Source organism: Melampsora larici-populina, assembly GCF_000204055.1.
Source record: "Melampsora larici-populina 98AG31 unplaced genomic scaffold MELLAscaffold_53, whole genome shotgun sequence".
Lineage (NCBI taxonomy): Eukaryota > Fungi > Basidiomycota > Pucciniomycetes > Pucciniales > Melampsoraceae > Melampsora > Melampsora laricis-populina.
The window spans coordinates 287460-300787 of NW_006768817.1; the positions used below are offsets into that span (position 1 = coordinate 287460).

The following is a 13328-nucleotide window of genomic DNA, read 5'->3' on the forward strand; positions in this document are numbered from 1 at the left end:
GATTTCAAGATCATGATGAGTAGCAAATGGTTTTGTAAAAGGCATGCATTGGCTTTTGGAACAGTATAGAAAAAAAACCACTTTTGGATCACCATTCAACAAGACTCATCAACCAAAAACCAATAAGCAATTTTTTTCTTTGCCTTTCCCAAACCCCAAACATAGATAGACATTAGGAAAACCCATTTTCTTCAATAAAGAGAAACCCAAATCTATATCTACAAAGATAAACTCCACTTCTCCTCAACATTACACGATCAATCAAACTTCACCATCCCTCAAATTGATCAAAAAGTAAAACCTTCGATTACACATTGCGATTTGTAAATATTCACCTTAAAAAATCATGTATATACATATATACCTACACATTTCTTTAATCCTTATATCAGTGATGATAATAAAGATCATACAACTTTATACATCCATACAATCCTTTTTACCCCTTCTAAGTCTTTAAACCCACACACACACTGTGTAATCATAAAATAATAATACTAATGAAAGTTTTTTTTTCTTGGTTTTGATTTACAAATGAAAATGGTAAAGTTAACAACAACAAAAGATAAAAGGTTTTGTTCACACGAATTTTGTTTTTGTTTTCATAAATCTTTCCATCACATTCCATCATCAACCAAAACCCCAAATGCAAACCATAGATTTCCTTCCAAAAACCATTTTTAAAACTTGATATTTTGCTTCGCTTAAAGAGTACTAATATAAGATTTGATTATGACGTTTGATTAACTTTTTCTTTTCTTTCTCTTTTGATTTCATTATTCATAATAGCCATTTCCTGTTTAACGAGATGTTCAAACCAAACCAAACTCAAGAACCCAACTCTAGATCCTTTAGGTTTAAGTTTCTGAACGATTCCAATCACTTGAGTTTCATAATCTAATTCTTGAATCTCAATCGATCCTCTCATCTTCATTCCTTTCTCTCCTGAATTAGGAGGTGTATGAAACTTTATTCTGAAAACCGGCCAATGTTTCCATCTGTTATGATTAAATTCAAATTTTTCAAACTTCATCTTCTTTTGAGTTTCGATTGCACAATACTTTTTAAATTCAGATTCGTGTCTTGCTAATTGATCATGTCGTTTAGGATCAATCGTTTCTTTTATAAACTTTAAGATCTTTGCACCTGTATCTAAACATAACGAAGCTGACCAACGTGAGGATGGATCGGCTTCTGATTTCACCAAGGCTGGGATTTCTTTGGTTACTAAGGATTCGGATTTTCGTATGAATCCTGATTTGTCTCGGAATCCTATGTTGATGAGAGGAGTGCCTAGTAAAACTGGAAAAAGCGAAACGAATGAAGGGCAAGTGGCCCTGATGTCAGTCAGCTTAATGATATGAATCAAAACGAAATCACAAATCCAAAAAAGACAACTCCAAAGAGATCAAAGGATTTTGAGTCAAAAGATCCAAAAACGATGACTCAACAAGACTGAAGCCAAAACTTTAACATCTTATAACGTTGAAACGTTCTACTTTCCCGATCATTAGTAATCAAAGCCGATGTTTTAATTTCAATAAACTCATCAGGTTGGATTTCAGTTTTGTTTTCCAAATGAGTTTGAAGTTGATGAAATCCTTCTGGTTTAATACAATCCACTTCGCCACCCAAGATCAATTTAATTTGATTTAAATTAGTTTTTACGACACTACACCATTGGATATTAGTGTCAACTTGATCAAATCCTCCTATAGCACTGGTCATCAAACTTTCATAACTATGTCCAAAGTATGTTGGAATGATGTTTTGACTTTCGGTTTGTTTGGCTGCGATCGATTCAGGCGTCACACTTTCTTCTATGTAAATCGTTCCATTCACCATCATCGCATTCATTTCCCAACCTGAGTTATGTGAAGATGATCCTTCATAAACTGCACTGCAGATCTTTGTTAACATTCCTCTCCAGGTGATAAACTCTGTTTCGGCTATCCTTCGTAAAAGACCTAATCGTGCTGTCTTTTCACAACTCTCTAGCTGGTGAGATAGACTAAGAGCCAAAAGAGGTTCATACAATCAGACTTTGAGAGATGATCGGAAGAAACATCGAATGCTTACCAGAGCAGCATCCCATCTAATCCTTCATCCACCGATTCGTCTCGATATATCCGCTCATCAATCCCCGTTCTTAAATCGAATCCAATACAATCAGGTGCATCAACAAAAGGTCTAAGACTTTCAAACCTTCTGAGTCCATTTAACATCTGACGACCTTTGGTGTAAGAGAAAGAACTCATAGCGATTGGTTTTTGATAGATTGGATCTTTGATTTGTTTTCCAGATTGAAAAACACCATTGTAAACAGGAGGAGGAAGTTGGAATGTAACGGCTTGCATGGGTTTACGGTTTTCGGGTGGGTAGAGTGGTTCACGTGATGCTGAGGACGTGAATAGATTAGGTTGGATTGCATTGAGGGGTGTTTCTTGATGAACTGGCTCATGTTGTTGATTGGATCCTAGTTGGGTTCAATGATATTGATTAGATTGGTTTCTTAGATTTGATTGATTTGAATGAGTTTGGTTTACCTTCAGATTGATTTGGATGGTTATCTTGTTCTTGATTTGATTGTTGATTTGATTGTTGATCTGATTGTTGATCTGAAGTGATTGTAGTATTTTGATCGATTGATTGACGAATAGCAGTAGGAGACAAAAGTTCTCTTAGTCGAGATGGTAATGGACCATTGTTTTCGATCGATCTACGAGGATTAGAACGAGGTGGTGAAGCAGGAGCACTGTTAAGCAAATGAGCTAGATTCACTGGCATCCTCAAAAGAAACAACAACTTGACTGTTTAGTGAAGACTTCTCAGATCGAAGCCTCAATTTCAATTTCAAATTCAAATTCAAAACCACATTACACACTAACACATCACACTTCTATGTATCACCCATAATCTAACTCACATGCTCTCAGCAAAACAGTTGGCTACCAGAGCAATGACCCATCCATTCATATTCGAGACATTTTGAGCATCATTAAATAAAATGAAAAAGTAGAATACCCAAAAAGAATACAAAGTTAAAATACCAAACTATAGATAGAAAGAAGAACGAAAACAACAAGATCAAGAATTTTCAATTTCTTTCAACCAACCACCTTCAATTAACCTTTCAACTTCACCACGTTTCACAAAATACCTAGACCCCAACTCAAACTGAATCATTCCACCCCCATCCCCAATCGAGACTTCACCCAATTCTTTTATACATTCAACTTGAATAAACAAATCTTTAGGAGGACCTCTTGAAAGGTTACCCAAGAGATTGATCGTATAAGCTTGGTATGGTCTTGAAAGATCATTCACTAGATTCGAATGTGATCTTAGGTAATCTAATTCGGATGGTGTTAAGACTTTTGAAATCGGGTCTGAGACCGTTGATGTGGATGAGATGGTCGTGGATGTGATATTGGTTGAAGAAGCTGAAAGCGTGTTGGGTATTGAACCTGATGAAGCCCAGTATGCGTCTAAGATTGCGTTCCTACGTTGCATGGCATAAGCTAATAAAACACGTTTATTATGACGCGCTGTTGCAGCAGCTAAACAAAAACAAACAAACCACAATCAACACATGATATTCTCTGATCTTTAAGGAATTTATAAGGATTGAAACACCAACACATTCGAAGTGCACACATCACTCCATCATCCATCTCTACAGCTCCAGTTCCATGTAATTCTTCTTCATTCCGAAAATAATCAGCAGCCGTTTGAAGTTTTTCTGATAACCCTCTGGTTTCTCTTTGAAGAGTTCTTACGAGTTGATCTTCGAATGGTCTGATCGCATCGGCTGAACGAGCACGTAATGAAGAAGTTAGTAGAGCTGAAAGTGTACTGAAAGGTTGAGGTTGAGAATTGCTGATGGAGTTGGACATGATGAATGGGATTTCAATGGATTTGAAGCTGAGACCACCAGTCACGAGTCAACCCATCGGTGGATTCGTCTCTGTCCCGATCTGTGAAAGGTATACTGTAAATGGCATACATGTACCCAAACTTTTTTCGATCAACTGACAAAATATTCCACACATGAACATTTCCAAAAAATGCTAAGCAATCCAATCCTTTCAACTTCTTCTTCTTATCATCATCACCATCGTTCATTCTTTTCAACATGTTCAAGTACACTCTTACATTCGAAAAAAAGAAAACCAACTTTAATTATCAATCCGGATTTAAATTCTATGAAAACTAGTTTTGAATGGGAAACCGAATTACGTAGAAGACAAAAAGTTGCCAAAGAAAGAGGTAGAAAGGTATTTTGGATTCGAATCTATTGATAATTCATTTTAAACCTATGACTAACTTTCTTTTTCGTTTGGATTTCGTTTTGTGAATTAAGGGTCCAACGTTTGTAGATAAATTAAAGATTGAAATTCGTGCTGGTAAATAGTAAGGTTCTTGTCAAACCCCATTTTCTTTTGCGTAAGATGATTTTTTTTTTTGATTTTTTCATTAATCATTTGACTATTTCTTTGGATTAGGTGATGGAGGTGATGGAGGAGTTTCATTTCATCGTGAAAAGTTTGTAGCAAGAGGTGGACCATCAGGTACGACCTCAATGTTACTCTCTCCTAATCGAATTTCGAACAGTGATGATTCATCAGAACTTACTAATCAAATCATTTTTTTTTGGTTGTAATAGGTGGAAATGGAGGAAAAGGTGGATCGATTTATTTAAGACCATCAGAGCACGTTCATTCATTAAATCGGATTCCCAAAATCTTAAATGCACCAATCGGTAGTCATGGAGCAGGTCAATGGATGAATGGAAAATCGGGTGAAGATTTAATTTTAGATGTACCGATTGGAACCGTAGTGAAAGAAATTAGGGATCAAGTTGATGGTTTTAAATCTAATTCGATCTTTAACTTTGGTCCTTATCCTCCAAAGCTTCGGGATTTGATGGATGAAGATCCTTTGGTAACTAAAGCTAGACGTGCTCAATTATTTGTACATTGTTTGTCTTTGATTTCTTGATCATCTTATTCTAGGATTTCAAAACATTCGTCATGATGGAATGGATTTTGTGGCTGATGAGATGATTGAATTTCTGTAGATCCACAATCAGAAGACCAAAATCAAACCAATGAACTTCTTAAACAATTAGAAATAAGTTTACTACAAGATAGATGGGAAACCCATCGAGCACGTCATGAATCATTACCCATCCAACTAGATTGTGCAAAACTTTATGAAGAACATCAAACCTTAAAAACCAAGACTGAAAGTTCTCATCCATCTTACAAAGATGTTCAAGACTCTCCTGGTACTTTTTTGCTGGCCAAGGGAGGTGAAGGAGGAATGGGTAATTCGAATTTTATCGGTAATCAAACCGTTTTACCTAGGTTTGCTACCAAAGGTAAAAAAGGAGAAGTTTATAAACTTGAATTAGAGCTTAAAACTTTGGCTGATGTGGGTTTAGTCGGGTTTCCTAACTCTGGTAAAAGGTATGATACTCTTTTGGCTCCAAAGAGTGGATCGGACTATACTGAGATTATTATTATTTTTCTTCTTCTCGTCATGATAGTACTTTGATTCACACTTTGACCAACTCGAGGTCAGAGATTGCTCCTTACGAATTCACTACACTTCATCCTCAGATCGGTACTCTGATTATTTATACGGATGGCACTTGGGATACAGGAGATCAAAGCCGTTCAATTCATGATTCACCTGTCGTACAAGAGCATCATGATCAACACAGTGCTACTCGATCTTTGAATGCAAGGACTCGCTCTTCTACCTCTTTGCCCAAGAACGAATGTGCTAGATTGACGATCGCAGATTGTCCAGGATTGTTACCCAAAGCTTCTATGAATGTAGGTCTCGGACATGCCTTTCTTCGGCATATCGAGCGATCAAGGATCTTGGTAGTAGTAGTGGACATCTTAGCTGGTTTACCAACCACTCAACCAACCAAAGAGATACCTATAGCTACGGATTCAGTGATTTCATCACCTGAATCAGAACTTGATAAACCGTGTAGAGATGTGGAGATGTTAATGAAAGAATTAGAAGAATATCAATCAGGTTTAAGTGGTAGAGTGATGATCGTAGTAGCCAACAAAGCAGATTTATCAACCTCATCAACTCAATTAGAACAACAAACTAAACTTCGATTAAAACTTTTGAATGATTATTTAAGGATCTTGGGTGAACGTCAAGTTTCGAATGGGATTAGAAAAGAAGAAGATCGATCGATTGAGGTCGTCGTCATGTCAGCTAAACATCGACAAAATGTACATAAATTAGTTAGGTTATTGAAATCTTATGCTCATTTTGAAACTTGATCAGTTTATTGCTATTAAGTGATCATGAGTGACATGTTTGAATGACCCCAGAAGGCATGACTGATCTTGCCATGCATGTATGTGGATGCTAGCTTTAAACCTATGCTCCTCTCAAACTGGGTTCAAATGTAAAAATGATGATTACATGAGTTCAGCAGTGTTTGATTGTATCAGTATCACTTGCCAACATGAAAACTATCAATGTCCATACAATTTGTGTCTTGTTTTTTAGTTGTGGTACAAGTTACGAAGAAGAGATGAGTGTGAGTAGTCAGAAACAGATTGTGTAAGTATCCCGAGTTTGAGTCACTGTGGATCACTCATGCCCTTGTCACTTTGAATTTTCCCCTGTTGTTTGATAGTTTCTTCTACATATTGCTCAATTCTTTGTTTGAGGATGAAACACACCCCACTCATGGATGAAATCTACGATCAATTTATAATAACTGCCTACATAACTGTATCTCAAATCTCTTTCAAACAAAAGATTACACTCCTTATCTCATTTATCCAGCTTGCAATCGATCCAAGAATATCTTGTTATATATTAATCAAAAAAAGTTACTCTTCCTACTTTTTTTTTCAATCTTTCAAATAATATATCACAAAAAAAAAAGTTCATTGACATTACGAAAGTAAAAAAAAGAATCATAAAAATGTGAAACCAAGAAGAAGAAAAAAAACTGTAGCGAAGAAAAAAGAAAGCCGTCTTCTTTATTGATTTATTCTCTTTGGGATTTTTTGTTATAAAAGTAAGAAACAAAACAAAAAAAGATGGAAAACTATCCAAAAAGAAAAAAAGAATCAAGAGAGGGAATTATATTCTATTTTGATCTATCTTCTGACTCCCTTCTTTTCTGTCTCATTTTTTTTTGTTTGTTACAATGAAGTTAATGCCTACTAAAAACCTCATCCTCATCAAAACACACACTAATCCCACAAGTAATAAAAACATCAAGGAAACCACATTTCCCCCCCCGCCAAAAAATCATTTCTGTCAGGTTTCAAATCCAAGAATAAAAAAGAAGAAGAGTAAATAAATATCAAGATGTGATTGGTAAGCATCTTCGAAACAAAAAGAGAAATGGTTTTAAGAAGAGGCCAAAAGCAAAGGAAAGAAAAAGTGGTGATTGAGGTTTATTGAATCAAAAATTTCGATCCCGTAATTGAAGGTTTTTGATCCTCCCCCAAACCATAAAACACGCGAACATCAAAACATATCCAAAAAAAATCAAGTGACAAGCAAAATAATGATAGTGAGAAAGATGAGCAAAGGACCAAAAACTAGAAATTCAAAAAGCTAGATGGATATGACAAGGAAGATGATGATGAAGAGATGAAGTTCAATTGATTGAGTGTTTCTTCTTGTTCGGGTGTGAGGTATCACTTAGATCCTCATTGAAGTTTTCCTCATGGTACTACTTGGATTAATCTTAGTAGTATCGATTCCCAATAAAACTTCACGCCGTCTTTTCAGTCTTGGAGAAATGATGATAGACTCAGGAACTTGGACATCTTCTTTCTTCACGGGTGCTTCTGATGATTGAAAAAATAGCGGAGGAAACTGTGGAAAGGTGAAGTGAAAGTAATCAGAATGATGTCACAAACGTGAAACTTGGCACAACATGACATACCGAATCATCAAGATCAGTTAGGATTGGACTCCAAGTTTCTACAGGTGGACTCCATCCACCTTGTAGACCGGTATACGCTTCAGTCACCTCGGCAAGAGGACTCATTTGATGTTGATGAGAGACTGGTGATTTGACGTCATCGTCGTTTCCATAATCAAAATCGGGTAAAGTTATTGTTGACAATGCCTTTGGGGCTCCTGGGCAGACAGTATCAACGGGTAGTGGATCTAGCATCTCGTGTTCATCGTCATCCTGTTTTGTTAGATCAACTTCTAATTGAGACACCAAAGATATGACTTCTTGGATGGGTTCGGGTCTGAGATCATCCAGTGTGATAGGTGATGACGATGATGAGGAGGATGCGGAGGATGTAGCAGTAGGACAAAAGAGGGTAGTGTCAAGAAGAGAGCCGCGTGTTGAAGGCTGGGTACGGCGGTTCTTGGGTAATGAGTGTTGGTGGATCATACGAGACGGTACTATTGGCGAGCAAGGCGCAAACGGTGTCTTACCACCCCAGCGGTCCTTGCCAATTGTTGACTTGAGGACTGGTTTCTTCTCGGTCAAGATGGAATTAAGCTTCGGTCTAGCAAATGGACGCTTGAGTGGAAGTAAGATTTGGTCAAACTCTGGAACCGCGTTTTCCTTATCGCCTAGCATCGCGTTTGGTGCCTCTGCTTTGGGTTGCAAAGGTAGGTAGACAGTTGGGGTAGCTTCCTTAAGCTGAGTTGAACGCTGTTTGGCTGGATTGGGTTGGGAATCGGAAGTAGGGCTGTCGCAGAAGACTTGAAAGCTAGCTGTAGTTCGTTTTGATTTGGTGACGATCGAAGGTTCAGATGGAGCGTCCTTGATGACAAGTGAGTGAAGTAAGAGTTGAGAGGCGGGCCGGAGGTCACAGTATCGCTTGGGATGTCGTCGAGCAGTAGCTGAAAGATTAGTTGGTAATGTCGAAGTGAAGAGGTGGGAGTCTGACCTGGCTCGTGAGCCCATCTTCTCTCTTTTAGTAATCATGCTGATAATTACAAGTTATACAAAATCTACTAAGGAAGGCCTTGGTTGAGATCGCAATCTTCCTTTTAATCTGAGGCCCGGAAGCAGAATTTGTGATTTTCTAAAGAAAAAAACGCGTGGTTGATGGCTGAGATACGTAAACGTTCGTACTCTTCTTTAAAGTCTAAGCAGGTCAGAACTGAATCGACGAGAAGAGGGTATGGTCAAGCAAGTAAGAAACAATCAAGTTTCAAAAGATGACTTCAAAAAGAAAATGAAAGATCAATCGACCTATGAATAGAGATGCATCAGAATGTCAGTCAGCTTTCGAACTTCACAAGTGTAGCGAGAAAATGAAAAGAGGGCGGGTAAATTGATGATCGGACAGGACAGATCAATGCGGTCATTGAAAGAAGGTATGTGCATCGCGACGGAAAGTGACGAAATAGTGACTATCAAAAAAGACTGACGTGAGTCTATAGAGCGCTCTCAAAGGTGTCCTGCATCGAGTGAAGGAACAGAGGGAGAATGAGATGTAGGAGAATGAAAAGAAGAAGCCAAATGGATAAAAAGGAAGAGAGAAAGCCTGAAGAGGATGAGATGAGATGAGGATGAAGTAGGATTTGATTAGGTGTTATGATTATTTACTTTGTATTTTATTATTACACTGTTCACTCTCTGTATAAGAAAGTGAGTGTATGATATTATATGAATTGTAATAATAGTAATGTTCTTGTAGAGCACCTAGCGTACAGTAGCCTAATAATTAAGTAGGATGACACGGAAGGCGTGTGTGAATGATGGGAAAAATGATGAAGAGCTGAGGGAGAAACACTGAGGTTGAGTAAAACATGCAAACCAAAGCAATGAGCTTTTTTGTTTCTTTTCAGCAAAAAACACACATCCGGGTCGAGCCAGTGGGGCTTGGGGCTGAGAAATCAAACTCTGCAACACACACACACGCGCGTAGAAGGAATGACCAATGCTTAGATCTTGTTTGAATTTCTTCCCTGTTTGCCGTTTGAGTTGCAGCTGAAGTACAACAAAATACCAACAAAAAGCAGTGGGGATATATATATAAGTTTGTGGAGTATTTACGTTATCGTGAGCCTGTGGAAAAGTATATTCGGATGTCGATGGTTTTGATGAGAGCCAAGTGAAGCAAGTGCTGATGTGGACTTGAGATTGGAATGGATGAAGATGATGAGACAAGAGGATGAATTGAGATATACAAACCAATTGCAATGGTATTAATGTCAACAGTGTATGATGATTAAAATGAATAGGAGCCAATGGAGTGCAGATAGAAGAGCCGAGCCCAACTTGAGTAAATCGAAGGCTTGAGGTCTTTTTGAAAGGAAATGACGAATGGTTTGTGAAACGCGTTGATATTTATATGTTGTCAATTGTTTGTTGAAATGGATCAGCTGAGAAGAGTGATCGGTTGGGGGTTGAGTTGAGCTATCGTTTGTGTTAATGAAGGAATGTGATGGTGAAGAAGATCTCGAGAAATGAAAGTGTGTGACTGATGATGAGGTTGAGTGATGAAGGTTAGATTGAATGTAGATTAAGTCAAGTCAGCTGTTTACCGTCCTCTTGGTTCTTACCTCTCATCGAAGTCATTTATCACCAACGTCTACACTTGGTTCTCATCTAAGAAAAAAAATGATAATACATACCCTAGAATGATAACCGAACGGGTGAATGTTAGTTAGTGTGTGACTTGACTTGTTCTGATACTTATAATGACGATGGTGGGCAACTTCGAACGTTTTAAAAAGGAGAGTATGAGCTGAGATGAAGCGAAAGAAAGCGAGAGCAGTTGTGTATATTGGTGACCTTGATGTCTAAATTATGTAAGCTTTAATGAATTGACCTGATGACTTTAAAAATGTTCTTCACAATTTATGTATGTGTTTCCAAAGCTGGTAAAGAAGGAGAGAAAATGGAAAAAAGAGAAATTATGATGAGGGAAATAACAAGCAGATGGTGGACAGCTATCTTGGTTTTATGGTCATCAAACTCATCAAACTCAGACAGCTATGTAAGAGAAAAAGGTTTAATAACCCATTGAGACTCTTGTTTTGACCAAACAACTCCGGTAAACAAATTGAACAAACAAACTCCGAAATCTCTGCAAGGAGAAAAACAAGATGATAATCAATTCAGACCACTGGATGCGATCACCGAAAGCGGGATAGACCGGGTGAAGTGAGACCAATGAACTTGTTGTATTCTTCAAGAAAAAAAAGTACAGGTGGAAGGGCATGTAAGGGCAATACTTCGATCTTATAGTGAGACTGATGACCCTTCAGCAAGGGGTAATTCGAACTAAAATTCGTCCACATCCAGTCTTGACATCGTGAGTTCTGTTTTCAGCTATTATGAAGAGTTGCAAGGTGGATTATTCATAGAGCCAAGACAAGGAGTGGTACTTGATCAACAAAAACATGATACATACAACATGGCCATAAGGGCATTATCATCTTCTGATTTCTTGTTGAGTTTAAAAAGTCGTTCACTCTCACCTCATGTTGATCTGGTGAACCAAGATGAGCCAGTTCCTCAAGTAGATTTCATTCACGGGTTGGGAGTGTCCACAGGTGTCCACGCATTCAAGTGTGACAATTTACAAACGTAGAATGCTCCGAGAGAACCTTCCATCCACTTCCTCCACTTCACCCTCACTCCAACACCTTCAAAACAGGTCTCTCTCACTTCAGCACACAGTACAGATTCTAATTGTTCAAAGGGCAGCTCGGCTATATTAAAACCTTAGGAAGCATCACATCTCGATTGACAAACGTCTTTCTCATGCATCTCGCTTCAATTCAACACCTTGACTTCTCAGGCTGATGTGATGACATTTTTTCTTCTGAAGTCAGCTGAAGTTTAAATCACTTCATTAGCTTAACCGAGTCAGTGGGCTCATATTGTTTTACTTACTTGTGAAGATTGGAAATTCAACACGATTGAAACACGCCATCAGAAGCACTGAACGACGATGTCAGGGGTAAGGAATACGCTCCAGTTTCTTTGCTTTGAGCCTTATGGTATGTCTCGTGATATTTGTCCTTTGGAAGTGTGTAGCGCTTGGAAGAGCCTCATACTCTGACATTACTTGCAGGATTTCAGAATTTTAAGTTTAACCAATTAAGGCTTTCCTTGTTACATCACCAAAAAACACTGACTGACTCAAAACTCTCAAAAGAATAAGAGGACTCTCAAACCCTCAAGGCATCTGGAACAATCTTTTAGTCTTGCAAAGTTTGAACAAAAACTGTTGAGACTTGTGCACACGCATTTTTTGACTATTTCTCTAGATTCACGTTACCCTCAGGATCATTTTTCAGATAGGTAATCAGTCAGCTTCTGTAACTTATCCTTTGATAATTAGGCGCCAGAAGGACCCTTTGCTCCATTTCCCCCTTTTCAAAAATCAGACACATATTTTGAAAATTTACAAGTTCATAAATCAACCTTCAACTGTTTTCAATACCTCAACAAACTTGGGGATTTGGTAGCTCAAAGTTAGTGATCATTGTACAGCAGTATTTGGTCAAAAATCTCAAAGTTTGGAGGTGTTTTTTAGCTTAATAAAGCTCTCTCTACGCAGCCGCGGCTGCGCCCTCATAGAGGGGCTTAGGACTAATTGTGGATTTTGGGCATGAGCACTACAAGGATGAAGTGTCCTTGAGTAGTTTTTTGCATTTTTACGCTTCCCTCACAAGCAAACCTCACTTTACTCTGCAGGCAAAGTTGTTCATAGTGATTCTCTACATGTGCATCTCTTGTTTACAAGAGGTAAAAACCAATCCACCATGTTGGTCTTGTTGCAAGTGTTCAAGCCTTATGTCCCACTTGTAAGGGGCCATACAGCATGTTACCACACCATACCCAATTATTTTTGAATCAACAATACAGGTGCGTTTTAAGAGTCTTCACACCACTTCTTTGGCCGCATTACTCTTATGAGGTCAGAAGTATAAGCATCTTAACTCTTGACACCAAGTTATGAGGTGCAAATGATGTTTTATTACCTATTACATGTGATTTTTAATGTACATGTATATGTAATGAATGTTTGTATATGTTTTGTGACATGTTACATATTTTTTCTAGGCTGGATGTACATGTAATTTAGGGCTGTGACCCGGACTCGGCCCTGCCCGGCCGACTATGCCGGAGGGTATCCAGGAAGCTTACAGTCCGCGCCCTGGGACACGTAAACCTAACCTGATGAGATTCACAAAAGCCCCGCGGGCGCCCCGGGTTGGCTGCTCGACCCGGGCAGCCGACCCTTATGAAACCAATTTTCTCACGATTGTTGTGATCACGTAGATCTCAATCAACAACCTTTCCACTATTGGGATTTCTCGATCCATTTCCTTCT

General features: G+C 38.3%; 4 protein-coding genes across 4 annotated transcripts; 1 reads left to right on the forward strand and 3 right to left on the reverse strand.

The window, feature by feature from the left end:
• Positions 1-254: 254 nt before the first annotated feature.
• MELLADRAFT_117914 (uncharacterized protein) lies at positions 255-2807 on the reverse strand (the record flags this gene model as incomplete). The annotated part of the gene is made up of 4 exons (XM_007415772.1): positions 255-1302; positions 1500-2011; positions 2080-2476; positions 2547-2807. 4 exons carry the CDS (start codon positions 2785-2787, stop codon positions 731-733), a joined length of 1722 nt encoding a protein of 573 aa, XP_007415834.1.
• A 280-nt stretch (positions 2808-3087) lies between these two features.
• Positions 3088-3546, reverse strand: MELLADRAFT_39408 (uncharacterized protein; the record flags this gene model as incomplete). The annotated part of the gene is made up of 1 exon (XM_007415771.1): positions 3088-3546. A coding segment is annotated over one exon (459 nt), but the record flags the coding sequence as incomplete, so codon positions are not given.
• A 958-nt stretch (positions 3547-4504) lies between these two features.
• Positions 4505-6128, forward strand: MELLADRAFT_26220 (uncharacterized protein; the record flags this gene model as incomplete). Its single annotated transcript, XM_007415681.1, has 6 exons — positions 4505-4571; positions 4667-4867; positions 5273-5471; positions 5552-5679; positions 5809-5919; positions 5992-6128. Coding segments are annotated over 6 exons (843 nt in total), but the record flags the coding sequence as incomplete, so codon positions are not given.
• Positions 6129-7701: 1573 nt separating this feature from the next.
• MELLADRAFT_79114 (uncharacterized protein) lies at positions 7702-9485 on the reverse strand (the record flags this gene model as incomplete). The annotated part of the gene is made up of 3 exons (XM_007415770.1): positions 7702-7878; positions 7949-9226; positions 9406-9485. 2 exons carry the CDS (start codon positions 8954-8956, stop codon positions 7702-7704), a joined length of 1185 nt encoding a protein of 394 aa, XP_007415832.1.
• Between the last annotated feature and the right edge of the window lie 3843 nt (positions 9486-13328).